The sequence below is a fragment of the Mesoplodon densirostris genome, chromosome 6 (genome assembly GCF_025265405.1).
Source record: "Mesoplodon densirostris isolate mMesDen1 chromosome 6, mMesDen1 primary haplotype, whole genome shotgun sequence".
In the NCBI taxonomy this organism is placed as follows: Eukaryota; Metazoa; Chordata; class Mammalia; order Artiodactyla; family Ziphiidae; genus Mesoplodon; species Mesoplodon densirostris.
The window spans coordinates 124,543,219-124,561,244 of NC_082666.1; the positions used below are offsets into that span (position 1 = coordinate 124,543,219).

At 41.3% G+C, this 18,026-nt stretch overlaps 1 protein-coding gene across 1 annotated transcript in view; it reads left to right on the top strand.

Moving 5' to 3' along the window:
- The first annotated feature begins 814 nt into the window (after positions 1–814).
- The window catches only part of ELP3 (elongator acetyltransferase complex subunit 3), a 111,146-nt gene continuing 93,934 nt past the window's right edge, over positions 815–18,026 (top strand). The window contains exons 1-4 of the mRNA XM_060102610.1: positions 815–920; positions 6,597–6,696; positions 9,641–9,779; positions 17,806–17,876. Of these exons, the coding sequence (XP_059958593.1) occupies positions 902–920; positions 6,597–6,696; positions 9,641–9,779; positions 17,806–17,876 (329 nt within the window). The 5' untranslated portion in view covers positions 815–901. The remainder of the gene's footprint in view (positions 921–6,596; positions 6,697–9,640; positions 9,780–17,805; positions 17,877–18,026) is intronic.

Sequence of the window (18,026 nt, forward strand, 5' to 3'; positions counted from 1 at the left end):
ACTAGGATGACAGTAAGAACACATAAATGCTACTGAATTTGTCCTGCTGGGCAGTCACAAAAGACCAGGACAGTTTCAGTGTCATGGTGAGGTCAAAGACTTGGCGGTACCTCAGTTCTAGTGGAAAGTAAGGAACTGGAAACAGCACAGATTCCTGTCTTTGTTAACGAGAGGCGTTCTTAATTTCTGGTCCATGAACAAAGGAGATCATGGATGGGTTTCAGGAAAACATGATTCCATGTCCTGCCTCCAAGCACTACAAAACTTTGTGCGTGTGTGCGTTTTTCTGGAGAGACCTCCAGAGCTTTCACGATGATTACTGATAACGCGCCATTCATCTGAGACCAGGGGGATCCACTGGCGTCAGAGCCTGGACCTCAGATCGTTACTTGATTCCTGCATCGTCTCTTCCAGGCTCTGAATCTAGTTTCCCGCGATCCCCCCTCACGTTCCCGCCCAGCCACCCTGGACGCAACGCACCCTGGGCTCCTCCACCTTTATTTAGAGACCACCCACATCCGCCCTCTTATCTAGGTTTCCTGGCACAGCCTCTGTCCATAAGCTCTGCCCTGTCGCTGTGCTGCCCAGGTCGCGGTTTCTAATGCCCAAGCTGCCCTTGCGTTCGGACGTGGGAACCCTACAGCCCTTACACTCCGGGCTGCTTCGCCCGGCCCGCCGCTTTGCCCCGGCCGCCGCTTTGCCCCGCCTCCTGGAGCTCTGCGAGCAGCTGCTGGGAAGCGGGGCGGACCCTTGCGCGCGCTGTCTTCTGGGAACAGCTTTACGATATATTGATCGTCACTTTACGACAGGACAGAGTTGCTTTGTGGCTGGCAATTTTCCCAGAGGTCCGAGTGGGTAACGCTACATTGTCTGGGTTGGCGGCTGCTACGACAGCGGAGAGATGAGGCAGAAGCGGAAAGGTGCGAAAGGGAGGGGGAACGGGGCGGTGGTAGGGAAGGGGCGAACCCCGGGCCCTCAGGTGCTGAAGCCAGTTTTTCCCGCGGGAATCCGCTACCTCATCCAGTTTCCCCAGCCACCTGTGGTCCGTCTGTGGCCTCCAGCCCCCTGCTTTCTCCTTTCACCTGTTGTGTTTTTTGAACCAACCTATCCTTACTCTTCCTTTTTGGCAGTCACTTGGTGTCTTTTGCATAAAGGACAAAAGCTCTAGTCCAAGGTATGCCCTCCAAGAAGTTAACGTGGTCGGTGGACTTAACACGTTCTCGGACTCTTAATTTGCTAAGATTCGTTTTACGACACATTTCACGTGCTTTTTTATCTGAGATTATTTTAAAGCTCAAAGTTAAAGAAAGAAAACCACTGAATTATTCTTGCGATTCTGTGGGGGTAGTTAGGCAGTCATTCCCATTTGTATTACCTCCTGAGTTAGCGTGGAGCAATGCCATCTTTAGTTTTTCAGCCGAATGGAGTCAAATTTCAGGTATTTTCTCACAGGTTCTAGTGTTATCTCTGTAAGCTCAATTGAGCAGTCGGTCTATTTATAATGATGGTTATGATAACTATGGTTACCATCTGTTGAGCCTTTGCTAATAATTCTTAGGCTGATATCGTCCCCTTTTCACAAATGAAGAAGCCGAGGTGAAAAGAGTTAAGAAACTTTCCTAGCCCAGAACTGGTTTCTCAGGCTGTCTCTATGAACCCCAAAAACATAAAATTAAAAAAAAAAAATCTGTTCCTTAATCACTGTGCCTCTTGGCATCAACTGCTCCAAGTGTCCAAGTTACCTTCAGTTGCTTTGTGGCATCAAATTCTACATGCCCCTAATTGATTAGTTATCTTCTCCCTCTAACGTGCTCCTCCATCTCTCCAGCTTTAAACTTTTGACTTCATTACCAAGTTCTGTTAGTTCTTATAGAAATTGCTTCTTGAAATAGTTTATTCCTCATCGTTCTAGCCACCATCCCCCTAACCCACCTTCATTAAGAACTGATATTTGAATAATACTTTAGCTTTCATATATACATTATTTTTGTTGATTCTTACTGAATCTTGTGAAAGATATGTATGGATTATCCTAATTCTGCAGACAAGGAAATGGGAGCTCAGAAGCTATTCATCTTCTCATTATCACACAGCCAGTAGGGTTTGGAAGCTAGGGACTGAGTCTGTCATCCAAGTTTCTTTACTGTAAATCTGTTTTGTTTTTTAACAATGTTGCCTTTCAAGAGCCTTTTACTTAGTATACAGAGGATGTGTATTCTTTTCATCTTCTGAATCATTTTTTGTATCCTTTTTCTTTAGTATATTTTGTATACAGTTGACCCTTGAACAGTGGAGGGGGTGGTCGGGGGCACTGACCCCTGCACAGTTGAAATTCTGAGTGTTGCTATCTCTGCCTGAAAAAACAAAGGAATTGATAAATGACTCACCAAAGGGCAGGAAGCTGAAACAGTTTGGATAGAATCAGGACTCAGATCCTCAAACACAAACTTTAAGGATCTGTAAAATAAAAATACAGGTACTGTATGTATTTGAAAAAATCTGCATATAAGTAGATTTGTGCAGTTCAAGCCAGTGTTCAAGGATCAATCTGTACTTATTTTCTTTCAACACTACTTTCATCTTTTTACTCCCAAACTTGAGAACATATAATTCTCCACTGTGTATTGCATCCTATTTAAATGCCTTTGCCTTGTAGCCAGTGTACCCTGTAATCTGTTCTTACTGAACCCTGTGAAAAAGCCTCTATTCTAGTTAGGCAGTACTCCTGCACGTAAAGATGATAGGTAATTCCTATACCTAATATTGTTCCTTCTGGATTGCACTCTGTTTTGCTTGTCCAGATCCTGCCCGCTAAAGATCCCTGTGTGCTTTCCTCCACGAAGCCTTTTCTTACTAATTTACTTCTCTGGTTAATTCTTGATATACTCAAGGGCTACACAAGTGTTTTAAAAATCTTTATCTTCACGCATACCTCGTTTTATTGCACCTAGCTTTAGTGCGCTTCGCAAATACTGTGTTTTTTACAAATTGAAGGTTTGTAGCAACCCGTTTGAGCAAGTCTATCAGCTCCATTTTTCCAACAGCATTTTTGCTCACTTCGTGTCTCTGTGTCACATTTTGGTAATTCCCGCAATATTTCAAACTTCATTATTGTTATGTTTATTATGGTGATCAGTGATCTTTGATGTTACTCTTGTAATTGTTTTGGGGCCCCACAAATTGCCACATAAGACGATGAACTTAATTGATAACTGTTGTGTGTGTTCTGACTGCTCTACCTGTTGACCATTTCCCCATCTCTCTCCCTCCCCTCAGGCCTCCCTATTCCTTAAGACACAGGGATATTGAAGTGAGGCCAATTAGTAACCCTACAGTGGCTTCTAAGGGTTCAAGTAAAAGGAACAGTCGTACATCTCTCACTTTAAATCAATAGCTAGAAATAATTAAGCTTAGTGAGGAAGGCATGTCGAAAACTGAGGTAGGCTGAATGCTAGGCCTCTTACACCAAACAGTTAGCCAAGTTGTGAACACAAAGTTCTTGAAGGAAATTGAAAACGTTACTGTATCGGGCACATGAATGATAAGAAAGCAAAACAGCCTTATTGCTGATATGGAGAAGGTTTTAGTAACCTGCATAGAAGATCAACCAGCCACAACATTTCCTTAAGCCAAAGCCTAATCCAGAACAAGGCCCTGACTCTCTTTAATTCTTTGAAGGCTGAGAGAGTTGAGGAAGCTGCAGAAGAAAAGTTTGAAGCTAGCAGGGGTCGGTTCATGATGATTAAGGAACGAAGCCATCTCCATAGCATAAAAATGCAAGGCAAAGCCCCAGGTGCTGATGGAGAAGCTGCAGCAAGTTATCCAGAAGGTCTAGCTAAGATAGTTAGTGGAGGTGGCTGCACTAAACAACACTAAACAACTTCTACTGGAAGAAGATGCCGTCTAGGACTCTGATAACTAGAGAGAAGTCTGCCTGGCTTCAGAGCCTCAGAGGGCAGGCTGACTCTCTTGTTAGGGGCTAACGCAGCTGGTGACTTTTAAGTTGAAGCTAATGTCCCTTTACCATTCTGAATTATGCTAAATCTACTCTGCCTGTGCTCTCGAAATGGAACAAAGCCTGGATGGCAGCCCATGTGTTTCCAACATGGTTTACTGAGTATTTTAACCCCACTGTTGAGAGCAGATTGCTTTCAGGATATTACTGCTCATTGTTAATGCACCTGGTCACCCAAGAGCTCTGATGGAGACAAGATTAATGTTGTTTCCATGCCTGCTGACACACATCCGTTGTGCAGCCTGATCAAGGAGTCATCTCGACTCTCAAGTCTTATTATTTAAGAAATACATTTTGTAAGGCTATAGCTGCCATAGATAGTGATTCCTCTGATGGACCTGGGCAAAGTCGATTGAAAACCTTCTGGAAAGGATTCACCATTCTGGATGCCATTAAGAACATTCGTGATTCATGGGAAGAGGTCAAAATATCAACATGAATAGGATTTTGAAGTTGATTCCAGCCCTCATGGATGACTTGGAGGGGCTTAAGACTTGAGTGGAGGAAGTAGCTGCAGATGTGGTGGAAATAGGAGAACTAGAATTGAAAGTGGAGCCTGAAGATGGGACGGAATCGCCGCAATCTCACGATGAAACTAATGGATGAGGAGTTGCTTCTTACGGATGAGCACAGAAAGTGGTTTTTGGAGATGGAATCTCCTCCCGGTGAAGATGCTGTGAAGATTGTTGAAACTACAATAAAAAATTTAGACTATTAGGTTAAACCTAGTTGATACAGCAGCAGTAGGGTTTGAGAGGATTGACTCCAGTTTTGAAAGTTCTGTGGGTACAATGCTGTCAATCAGCATTGCTTGCTCCAGAGAAATCGTTCATGAAAGGAAGAGTCAATGGATGAGGCACACTTCACTGTGGTCTTATTTTAAGAAATCGCCACGGCCACCCAGCCTCCAGCAGCCACCACCCTGATCAGTTTGGTAGCTAACATAGAGGCAGGACTCTCCACCAGCGAAAAGATTATGATTTGCTGAAGGCTCAGATGATGGTTAGCATTGTTTAGCAATAAGGTATTTTTTAATTAAGGTTTTTTTTAAGGCATAATGCTCTTGCACACTTAACAGACTGCAGTACAGTGTAAACATAGCTTTTATATGCACTGGGAAACCAAAAAAATTCGTGTGACTTGCTTTATTGCAGTATTTGGTTTATTGTGATGGTCTGGAACTGAACCTGCAGTATCTCTGAGGTCTGCCTGTATTTTTATCACCTGAATCACCTTTTCTCCTCCAAATAAATTCTTATGCAGAACTTCAGCATATAAACAGATGAAAGCCGAGCGGCTTTGGTTGAAATGGAGAAAGAGACCCTCCCTCTCCCTCCCTCTCCCCTTCCTCCTTTACCTTAATCACCACCAGCCTGACCTGTTACATGGCCCCTCAGGCACCTTGGTAGAACTCTGAAGGGCTGAGTTACGTGGTTTAGAAAGCACTTAGCCTTTGACTATAGACGGACTTCTTTTTCTCTCAGATTGTTTTGTATGTGTTAGCTTTACCTCATTAAATTAGACGTGGCTTGGTACAGTGGGAAAAAGCATGTAAGTTGCGGAGAAAAGACCTGGATTTGAGTCTTAACTATGCCATTTACAATTATGTCTTAACTAGCCTTAATTTTTCACGCCTGTGAAATGTGGTAACGATACCTACCTTCCAGTGTTGTGAGGTTTCAAATGAGATAAAGTAAATGAAAGGGCTTCATGAGCGCCAGGGCTTTCTCATCTGTGTTTCTCTCTGATGACATCATTATCTTTGCACACCAGCTTTCTCTGCAGGCAGGAGGCAGGCTTCCTAGTAGCTCCCAAGCTGAAATCTCACAACTTTTTATCACTGGAGAGGGACTGGTGTCTTTTGCCTTGAAAAAAGAGCTCAGATTTGCCCGACCTGGACAGGTGCCCATCCTTGAACCAATCAACTTTAATTGGCGGGGGGGTCATGTAAGAACATGTCAGCTTCTGCTGTTGCCTTTTAGAGGAGAAGGGCGGCCTCAGTTGCCAGGAGAATGTCGTGATGGTGGACAGACTATATTTTACAGTTGTGTTAAGATCCCTAGGCACGTACAGACCCATGTCTTTGTATTTCAAAATAGTATTAACATTACTTCTGCGGATACCTGGATTTGAGTTTCAACTTCACCCCTTGGTAGCATTTTTATGGGACAGGCAAATATTCTTGTTCCATCTACCTCACTGTGTTCTGAGAATCAGATGAAATAATGCATCTAAGTGTAATTACCAATCTGGAGATAAAGGGAAGCTACTTTAACTACTTTGGTCCTTTCCTGTGTGATTAGGTTCTTTTTCCTCATGTTTGTCTCTGCTCTTTCCTGCATCTATCATTCTTGAGGTGTATATGCTTCTAAAGTGAATTCTTCCCATATATAGGTGAAGCCAGGTTGGTTTTAAAATTAAAGATGTAAAATATACGATCAAATTGTATACAGTAGTGTCTTGTGTACTTGAGGTATCATTTTGACATGATTGGAATGATTTTGGAAGGCAAACTCCTAATAAATACAAAAACCTTTACTGAGTAATATGATTTTTTTAGTGTCAAATATTATCTTTTCAGGAGATCTCAGCCCTGCTGAGCTGATGATGCTGACCATAGGAGATGTTATTAAACAACTGATTGAAGCCCACGAACAGGGGAAAGACATCGATCTAAATAAGTAAGTGGATCTATAAAAAAGAAGGTGATCTTGTTCTTGGGTAGTAGATCTCTTCTATGAAATTATCAAATACTACTGGTTCTATCTCATGTTTCATGTTTCAGTTGAGAATTTAGCTTTCTGCCCTGCCCTGTCGATTATTTATGGCAAAATTGCCTTATAGCCTTATAATACTAATAGTTTCTAACATTCCTTGGGCGCTTACGGTATTCCGGTCGCTCTTAGTAGTACGTTATGTGTATTGGCTCAGCTGATCCTCTCAAACACTATATGAGGTAGGTATTTACCTCATTTGACAGGTGGGTCCTCTTAGAGAATGGTTAAATAATTTGTTCAGGAGTAAATAACTGGTGATTGGCAGAGCTGGGATTTAGCATCAGGTCGTCCGTCTCCAGAGCCCAGGCGCTGTCCTTCTGGGCCATCTCACTTCACACCCTTCCTCTCTTCCCGGTCGTCTCAGAGAGGTGGTAGCTCTCTTCCAGGGAAGCCCTCTCTTTGGGGCCTTTAATCGAATCCAGCCTTTCCCTACTTCAGAACCTCCTGGACACGTTCATCCACTTCCTCTCCACAGCCATGTTCAGCTTTGACTTGGCTACATCCTCAAATAAGAGTGGTCTTTCCTCTCTGCATCTATTTATTTACTATATATTTGTGATACAGATCTGCTCTAGTGAAAGGGTTCTCCCCCCATCCCCAGGTTGTCAGTGGTCTAGTCACTACGCACATGACCTTATTTTGGACCCTGTCTTCTGTTACCTGAGATACTACAATGTTACACCCCTTCCTTGGAACATTGTGCTTGATAAACATTTGCTAAAGAATAAATTAGTAACTATTCTTTTATACCATGAAGACATTATATTTTATTGGTTTTTCTACCATGTGTTTAGCAGTGGGGTTTTTTTCCCCATCTTTGTTGGCTATACCTCTAATTATACAAATCTTTTGTTTCTCATGAACATTTCTACTTCTTGTATATTTTTGTCATTCTCTTTAATTTAGTACATCTGAAGCTAAAGCTAGCATCTTCTTTAAAACCAGCCCCTACTCAGATGTCCTCTTTGCCTAATTGTTTTAACCTTCACCCAGGTTTGAAACTCATGTCATCTTTGAATCTTTTCCCTTAGGTCCACTGAGTCAAAATTTTGCCTGTTTCTTCATTATAACTCTCTTTCATGTTCACCACCAACTTCCTCTTCCATTCCTTTTAAACTTAAGTCTAGACTCCTGCAGTAGTTTATGCTTTCAGTTCTTTTTACTGTCTTGCTGGATTAATTTTCCTTCATCATTTCCCTGTGCAGGAACTTTCAGCACATTCCCAGTGCTTGTGGAATTAAATGCAGATTCCTCAGCCCATTATGTAAGGCCTCTCAGTGTGGCTTCAACTTTTCCAACTTTTTAAACTTCTGTATCTTCATATTGAAAACCTTCTGCTTTCTGTTAAGTTGGTCTACTCAAATTTCTTAAAATCTGTACTATCCTATTTTTGCATCTTCACATAAGCCAGCCTGTCTGCTCTCAGTGTCATCTCTGTGTCTTTTTTATTTTTTATTTTTTTTGCGGTACGCGGGCCTCTCACTGTTGTGGCCTCTCCCGTTGCAGAGCACAGGCTCCGGACGCGCAGGCTCAGCGGCCATGGCTCACGGGCCCAGCCGCTCCGCGGCATGTGGGATCTTCCCGGACCGGGGCACGAACCCGTGTCCCCTGCATCGGCAGGCGGACTCTCACCCACTGCGCCACCAGGGAAGCCCCATCTCTGTGTCTTTATTGCCTGTCTGAAGCCTATCTTTTTTCTGTGCCCATTTTCTTTGAATATCTCCTCAGCACACATTGAGTTCCTCTCTTGAGATCTGGAATCATTCATTGTTGTGTGTGTGTTTTATTATTGATACATATGTTTTTATTACTTGTAGATTTATTTTTGTGCATGCCTGTCTGCAAACATGCGAACACAGAGCATGAAACAGCTATGCCTTACACCTCCTGACATACCAAGTACTTAGGTAGTCTTTTGTATCTATCAGGTACTCAGTAACCATTTGTTGAAATGATTTGAACACCCCATAATATTTATAGATGGATTAAAGTGAGAAGATAAAGTGACTATTAGGATTTGGTTAGCAGCCACAAAGAAAAGAAAAATTGCTAAATTATAGAGGAAAGCGAGGAGTTATTAGTTGGAATAAAGGTTACTTCTGGGGGTTAGGGATAGGGTTACGGTCAGGAAGGGGCAAACGGGTCTCCTGAAGTGCTGATCATATTCTCTTTCTTGGAATGTGGTTACAAGAGTGATTGTTTTATAATTGTTAGAGTATATTTATATGTTTTATTGTTCTGTTCTTTATATAATATTTTGAATTAGAAAAAGTTTTAAAACTTTTAAAGCTTTAAAAATATATCTACTTTATTTCCTATTTGGTTCTGCATAGCTTTGCTTTAAATTGTTTTGTTTTGTTTTGTTGGCCTGAGGCAGTGCTTTGCAACTAGGCATGACCATCCCCACCCTCAAGTCATTTGGCAACGTCTGGAGACATTTTTGGTTGTTACAACGGGAAGAGGTGTCAGTGGGTAGAGGCCAAGGATGCTGCTAAACATCCTACAATGTACTGAACAGTCCCCCACAACAGAATTAATCTGATCCTAAATGTAGTAGCGTGGAAGCTGAGAAAAGGGTAGAATCCTTCGAAGCTGGAGAACTACTTTGAACGAGACCTACACTGTATCACTGTCCTGGGCCCCCGCCCTGTAGTCATCTGGTTTTCTTTCTGGTACTCTGGAGAACAAGAAGTCATGAATTTTGTTCTAGTTCCCTGATAATTACAAATGTTAAACCCACTGTTGTCATCTGGTGAAAGGAGTTGATGATGTGATTTATGGGTTATCCTTTTGGTAGCTTGTCCTTGAAATATTGTGATCTTGATAATGCTAGATGCTTTACTTTCAGGGTGAAAACCAGGACAGCTGCCAAATACGGCCTTTCAGCACAGCCCCGCCTGGTGGATATCATTGCTGCAGTCCCACCTCAGTATCGAAAGGTCTTGGTCCCCAAGTTAAAGGCAAAACCCATCAGAACTGCCAGTGGGGTGAGTGATTCAATTCATCAAAGATTGATTGTGTATCTGTTCCACCACAGATCCCTGCCTCCATGTAACAGCCAGGTAGTGAGGTGGAAGTGGGGGACTTGGACTAATAAAATCCATATGCTATGGTGTGTGCTGGAGTGGAGACACGTGCAGAATGCTAGGAGGGCACAGAGGGGAAAGGGTCCCTGTTCTTAGAGGAGTAGATGATGTTTTGGTTTTTGGTGTCTTTAAAAGTATAGCTAGATGCTTGGTGACTGTCATAAGAGGACCAATATTGTTGGCCATCTTAAGCTTGTGGCTTATAAGATTGATACTTACAAAAGGTATTTTGAAAAGTTAATTGATAGTGCAAAGTCGTTCTGTTAATATATATGATAATTGTGAAACAGTTGACACCATAGGGAGTGATATGGGAGTCCAGAGGACAGAGATGTCCCTGCAGTAAAAGGGACTAGGGAAAGCCCAAGAGGAAGCGTGGAGCTTGACTAACATATACATGGCGCCCATATAAGCAGAGAAGAGCAGGTTCAAAGAGTGATGGGAGCAAGGACCCAGGAACTAGGGCACAGAGGTAGAGATGATGTAAGAGGTGTGTGTGCAGGGAACCACGAGTGTACCAGACTCACTGGGGCTGACAATTCATTTTGGAAAGCAGCAGGACATTGGGGTGAAGAGTTAGGGTGGGATCCACTTGTAAAAGATCTTAAATGTCCTGCAAAATAGCCAGATAATGGGAAACTGAAAGATTTTTGAGAAGGGGAGTGATGGGAACCAAATAGATTTTCAGAAAATTAATTTGCATACAAGATGTAGGGTAGCTTGGAGCCAAAAGGACCAGTTGGGATACTCTTGGTTTGACCTAGGTGTGAAGTGTTAAGAGCCTGAATCAAGGTAGGGCCTCCAGGATAAAAAGGATGAGTGTGAAAGACATGAGGGAAGAATTGATAGTATTTAGACCCTCTTAAAACGTGGTACCCAGAAGCGAATGCTGTGTTCCTGATGTGACCTAAGAAGTTCAGTCTGTTGTTTGGATGGGGATATTGTACTTCTAGTAAATGCAGCTTATAATGACTTGCTGGGTAGCCGTATCTCCTGGATCATATATTTGTGACTAAACCCCAGAACTTTCACACACAATGTACCACCTATCCTAGTTTCTTCTCCTTTGTACTTAGGTGTTTGGGTTTGTTTGTTTGTTTGTACCTAGTATAAAAGACTCTTTCAGAAAAACTAGTAGGTCCAAACCCCTCACCTCCCATTCTCCCCCCACTATTCCCCCAGGGCAACCACTTTTAGGTCTTAGCTGATTTCTTGGCATTTACTTCCATATCCCTAAATAATGTGCTTTATGGGTAAGTCTTGGATTTTCAGTTTTCATCATTGTGTGTGGGCTTGCCACCATGGAGACAAAGGTTTAGCAATGTTTCAACCTGACAAATGCACTTGGCTTTCATAATTCCATTCTCTCTGTCGTCCTCCTACCTCGGATCATTTCTTTCTTTGACAGCTGCTCTTGTTCTGCTTCCCTCTAAAAATTGATTTTTCTGTGGTCCTGGGCCAACTGCTTTTAGTGCCATACATGCTTTCTTTGGTGATCTCATCCATTGATGTTTTTAAGTATTGCCATATGCTGACTTGTAGCTCCAACTTCTCCCCAAGCTTCACATCCATGTCAAATTGCCTGTTAGACGTTTCTCCTTTGACTGCCTGTACGTATACCCTTAGGTATAGCATAACCAAAACCTCAGACTTGCTCATCCATCTTCCTTGTCCACCTTAGCTAATGGTACCCCCATCCACTCAGTTTCTAAAAGATGTGAAATGCATTGTCCATTCCTACCACCACTGGGAGGAATGTTTTGGCCTTTATTATTTCTTGTTTAGATTGTTTTAGTCATTTCCTAATGGGCCTACTTTGTCTTACCTGCACCAAATCCATTTTCTGCAGTATCACCAGAATGACTATTAAAAATATCAAAGGAACACAGCAGATTGTCATTCCCTAGCTGCTATGCATCCTAACCTCTATGCTTTTTAAAAAATTTATTTTACTGAAGTATAGTTGATTTACGATGTTGTGTTAATTTCTACTGTATGGCAAGTGTATGATTAAGATATACACATATATACATTTTTCATATTCTTTTCCATTATGGTTTATCACAGGATATTGAATATAGTTCCCTGTGCCATACAGTAAGACCTTGCTGTTTATCCATTCTTTGTATAATAGTTTGCATCTACTAATCCCAAAATCCCAATCCATCCTTCCCCCACCATGTCTCCCTCTTGGCAACCACAAGTCTGTTCTCTGTGTCTGTGAGTCTGCTTCTGTTTTGTAGATAAGTTCATTTGCGTCATATTTTAGATTTCATATATATGCAATATCATATTTATCTGTCTCTTTCTGACTTAGTATTATAATCTCCAGGTCCATCCATGTTGCTGCAAATGGCATTATTTCATTATTTTTTATGGCTAATATTCCGCTGTTTATATGTACCACATCTTCTTTATCCATTCATCTGTTGATGGACATTTAGGTCGTTTCCATGTCTTGGCTATTGTAAATAGTGCTGCAATGAACATTGGAGTGTGTGTATCTCTTTGAATTATAGTTTTCTCCAGATACATGTCCACTAACCTCCATGCTTTTACTTCTGCTGTTACTGTAGTGCTTTGTTTATATTTTTTTTATAGAGCAGCTTTAGGCTTACAGAAAAGTTGAGCAGAAAGCACAGAGTTCCCATATACTTCCTCTCCCCCTTCCCCAGGTTGCCCTATTATTAATACCTTGCATTGGTTTGACACATTTGTTATAATTGATGAACCCATATTGCTATCTTATTATTAACCAAAGCCTGTAGTTTACATTGGGGTCACTCACAGTGTTGTACATTCTGTCGGTTTTACCAAATGCATAATTTCACGTATCCACCGTTACAGTATCATATGGAATAGTTTCACTGTCCCAAAACTCCCCTCATCATTTCCTCTGTTTCATACCTCTCGCAACTACTGATCTATTTACTGTTTCTGTAGTTTTGCCTTTCCTAGAATGGTAATATAGTTGGAATCAGTATGTTTTGTAGCCTTTTCATATTGGCTTCTGTTACTTTGCAGTGGGCATTTAAGGTTATGCCGTGTCCTATTAGTGGCTTAATAGCTCATTTCTTTGTAGCACTGAATAATATTCCATTGTCTGAGCGTCCCACAATTTGTTTATCCGCACACCTATTGAAGGACATCTTGGTTGCTTCCAACTTTTGGCCATTATAATGGACAAAGCTGCGATAAACATTTGAAGGTTTTTGCATACACAAAAGTTTTCAAACTCATTTGGGTAAACAAATACCTAGGAGCATGATTGCTGGATCATATGGTCAGACTACGTTTAGCTTTGTAAGAAATTCCCAAACTGTCTTCCAAAGTGGCTGCACTGTTTTGCATTCCATCAACAGTAAATGAGAGTTCCTATTGCTCCCAAGCTCATCAGCATTTGGTGTTATCAGTGCTCTGGATTTTGGCCATTCTGTTAGGTATGTGGTGATATCTCATTGCTTTAATTTGCAATTCCTGAATGACATACGATGTTGAGTATCTTCTCATATACTTATTTTGCCTTCAGTGCATCTTCTTTGGTGAAGTGTCTCTTCAGATCTTTTGCCCTATTCCTAATTGGGTTGTTTGGGTTTTTTATTGTGAAGTTTTAATTTTTTTTTTGTATAGTTAAGATACATGTCTTTTATCAGACATGTGTCTTGTAAATATTTTCTCCCAGTCTGTGGCATACCTTTTTAGTATACTTAAGTCTATGATCCATTTTGAGTCTGTTTGTATTTGAGTTTTTGTTTTGTTGGTTTTTTTTGCTTTGAAAATCATGATTTTTATTATTCAGAGTAGTATCATTACTCATTGCAACAGTAGTGACCATATGTTGCCCACCTGTTACATACCAGCCACTGCACTGGTGTGTTTTCTAATTTAATCCTCAAAACTGTTTTGAGGGTAGGTAGTATTGTCTTCATTTTACAAAACAGGAAAATACACAGTAAGAGGCAGAGAAAACATTCAAAGGTTCATCTCTCTGGCTGACTCCAAAGTCATAGCTTTTTCTACCTTATCAGTCATCTTTAAGCCGTATTCTACAAAACTACAGGATCCGTATAAGTGTTTTAGGAGCTACTGTGGGGAATAATAGGGAAGCCGTGGGAGCAGGCCCCATCTCTACTTCACCCAGGGCTGTTGCTTTTCTCTCATCTGTAAGTTGACGTTCTAAGTAAAACATTACTTGAAGGGAGAGTTCAGCGACTTAAAAAATGCTTGAAAACTCCTGCACATTGCTTCCCTGGTCCCCACGTCCCTCTGCCTTCTTAGCTCAGTTAACTCTCACTCAGCATGGCTGTCAACCCCTTAGGAAGGCTGCCCTGCCACCCCTGGTCAGGGCTAATTAACCCCCTTCTTAGGGCATCCCTAGTAGTTTCTTTTACCACATGCTTGTTACCATGTGGTTTTGAAATAGCCTATTTCTCTGTGTCCTCCTCCCCTGCTAGCTTGTATGATTTCAGAGGACAGAGGCAGTGCATTAATATTCTTGTAGTCTTAGGGCCCACCTGCTCTGTGTAGCTCAGAGCCTGGCCTGTATTGTAGGCCCTCAATAAAAGATTGGGAAATGAGATTGACCTCATCAGTGGTCTACAGATACCACTTGTGTCTCATTTTAAATACAAACATTTGTTTGAAAATCTAAGTTTTTAATTCAGATTTGCAAAAATTTTTTTTTTTTTTTTTTTTTTTTTTTTTTTTGCGGTACTCGGGCCTCTCACTGTTGTGGCCTCTCCCGTTGCGGAGCACAGGCTCCGGACGCGCAGGCTCAGCGGCCATGGCTCACGGGCCCAGCCGCTCCGCGGCATGTGGTATCTTCCCGGACCGGGGCACGAACCCGTGTCCCCTGCATCGGCAGGCGGACTCTCAACCACTGTGGCACCAGGGAAGCCCTTGATTCGCAAAACGATTTATTTTGGAGTTTCTCTAGATCACTAATGATTTAAGTTCAATTTTAATCATTTTTATTATTAAAAAATAATCACAGACTTAGAGAAAAGTTGAAAATCCACTACAAAGAGCACTTTATCCATTTGAGAGTAAGTTGCAAAGCCGATGTCTTTGAATACTTTAGTGTGTACTTCCTACAAACAAGAACATTTTCTTACATCACCACAATACAGCCATCAAAATCAGAAATTTAACACTGACACATTATCATCATCTAATCCTCAGACCTCTTTCAAGTTTCTAATGGTGTTTCAGTAATGACGTACAGGACCCAGTTCAGAATCACGTGCTGCGTTTAGTTGTCATGGCTTTTCAGTCTGGACACTTCCTCTGTATTTCCTTTACTTCATTACCTTAACACTTCTGAAGATTTCAGGCAAGTTGTTTTGTAGCATCTCCCTCAATTTGGTTTAATCAGATGTGTCCTCATAATTAGACTCGGGTTTGCATCTCTGGCAGGAACATCACAGAAGTGATACTGTGTTCTTATTATATCCTGTCAGGTGATGCATAGTTTGTTGTCCTGTCACTGATGTTGTCTACTTTGATCAAGGTGATGTCTGCTAGGCGTCCCCTTTGTAAAGTTATTCTTTTTCACTTTGTAATTAAGAAGTTTTGTGTGGTGAAGTACTGTGTTTTTTTTAATTTTTTAAATTTATTTATTTATTTATTTAGTTTTGGCTGTGTTTGGTCTTCGTTTCTGTGCGAGGGCTTTCTCCAGTTGCGGCTAGCGGGGGCCACTCTTCATCGCGGTGCACGGGTCTCTCACTGTCCTGGCCTCTCTTGTTGCGGAGCACAAGCTCCAGACATGCAGGCTCAGCAGTTGTGGCTCACGGGCCCAGTTGCTCCGCGGCATGTGGGACCCTCCCAGACCAGGGCTCGAACCCGTGTCCCCTGCATTGGCAGGCAGACTCTCAACCACTGCGCCACCAGGGAAGCCCGGTGAAGTACTTTGAAACTATGCAAATATCCTGTTCCTTATCAGACTTCCAGTTTCCTCGTTCATTTGTGTGAATGGATTAAATGACTTCCTGTTTGGTAGGTTATGATCTGTTCCATCATTATTTTGATGTACAAATTTTCCCAGTTTTGACCAGTAGGAGCCCTTTCAAGCTGGTTTCTGTTTCTTTTTTAAATGTCCCCATCATTCTTTGAGCAGTTTCTAGCTTTCAGTCATAATAAAATGTTCCAGGCTCATCTTGTACTTTCTTTACCCCAGCCCTGGAATCAGCTGTTTCTCCAAGGAGCCCTGGTTTCTTTTAGTGGAGAAGAATATTTAGAAACAAAGATCTGAGTGCTGGATGTGCTCAATGCCGTTAGGGTTTTGCTGCTCCCAGGCCCTCTCCGTGGACCAAACTAGGAAATATATATGTACATACATGCACACACATATACATAACACATTTGCGTCTATATTTGTGTGTGTGTGTGTATACTGTGAGTCCACAACAGTACCTTTAATTTCATCCAACCCACAGAGTTCATTCTAGTTCTCTTCCTTTGCATATTTTAACTTTCTTCTCTGAGGTACCGCCTCACACCAGTCAGAATGGCCATGATTAAAAAGTCATTACAAATGACAGATGCTGGAGAGGGGGTGGAGAAAAAGGAACCCTCCTACATTGTTGGTAGGAATGTAAATTGTGCAGCCACTCTGGAAAACAGTATGGAGGTTCCTCAGAAAACTAAAAATAGAGTTGCCATATGATCCAGCAATCCCACTCCTGGGTATGTATCTGGATAAAACTATTGATATAATTCAAAAAGGTACATGCAGCCCTATGTTCATAGCAGCCAAGACACGGACACAACCTAAATGTCCATTGACAGATGAATGGATAAAGAAGATGTAGTACATATATACAATGGAATACTACTCAGCCATAAAAAAGAATGAAATAATGCCATTTACAGCAACATGGTAAGTAAAGTAAGTCAGAAAAAGAAACACAAATACCATATGATATCACTTATATGTGGAATCTAAAATATGATACAAATGAACATATCTACAAAACAGAAACAGACTCACAGACATAGAGAACAGACTTGTGGTTGCCATGGGGGGAGCAGGGTTGGGGAGGGATGGATTGGGAGTTTGGGGCTAGCAGATGTAAACTATTTTATGTAGGGTGGATAAACAACAAGGTCCTACTGTATAGCACAGGGAACTATATTCAATATCCTGTGATAAACCATAATGGAAGAGAATATGAAAAAGAATGTATATATGTGTATAACTGAATCACTTTGCTGTAGAGCTGAAATTAACACAACATCGTAAATCAACTATACTTCAATAAAATAAATTAAAAAATCATAACTTTCTTCTCTGACAGTAAGAAACCTGGCTTGCATTCATCTTAGTGTATATACCCTTATTTGACCAGCTGCCCCCATATGTAACTGATTGTCTAACTCTGCCATCACATCCTTCTCAAGCAGATGCTCTTCCTACCCCACTGGGCTCTGACAGACCCCTCTGAGAATATCTTGCACACACTCTGAAGTCTAGCTCCAGTTTAATAGTCTCTATTCTAAATATTGAGATCTATTGGGAAGAGTTTGAGATACAAAGGTTAGGTTTAGATATAATTTTATAGAATTGCATAAGTAATTGTTCTCTTGTAGGCTATTTTATTAAAACAAACCAGAAAGAGCAAGAGAGAATAAGAATCACCGTGACTTTAAAAGTTATTAATTCCTTATTTTGCACTTAATTTATTGTAAAATACAATACAAACTAGTGTATACAATGCATATGTACATTTTGAAGATTAATAATATTGAAAAGAGATCACCCTGGTACCCACGGCTCAGTTTAAGAAATACAGCATTACCAGTACTTTTGAAACCCCCTTGGGTGCCACCCTCTGATTGCATTCCTCTCCTGCTTTCTGAGCGATAACAACTCTCCAGAATTTGTATGAATTATTGCAGAATTGCTTTTTTATTAATCTTCCTTTTATAGATTGCTGTTGTGGCTGTCATGTGCAAACCCCACAGATGTCCACACATCAGTTTTACAGGAAACATATGTGTGTGAGTATTATGATTGTGATAAGTTGTGTATGTGTGTGTATTTTAATTGAACCAATAAATCCCCTAGAGCCTTGATCAATACATGCTGGTAATATTTAAAACTTTTTTTTGTTTGTATTTGTTTTTTGGCCACGGCTTGTGGGACCTCAG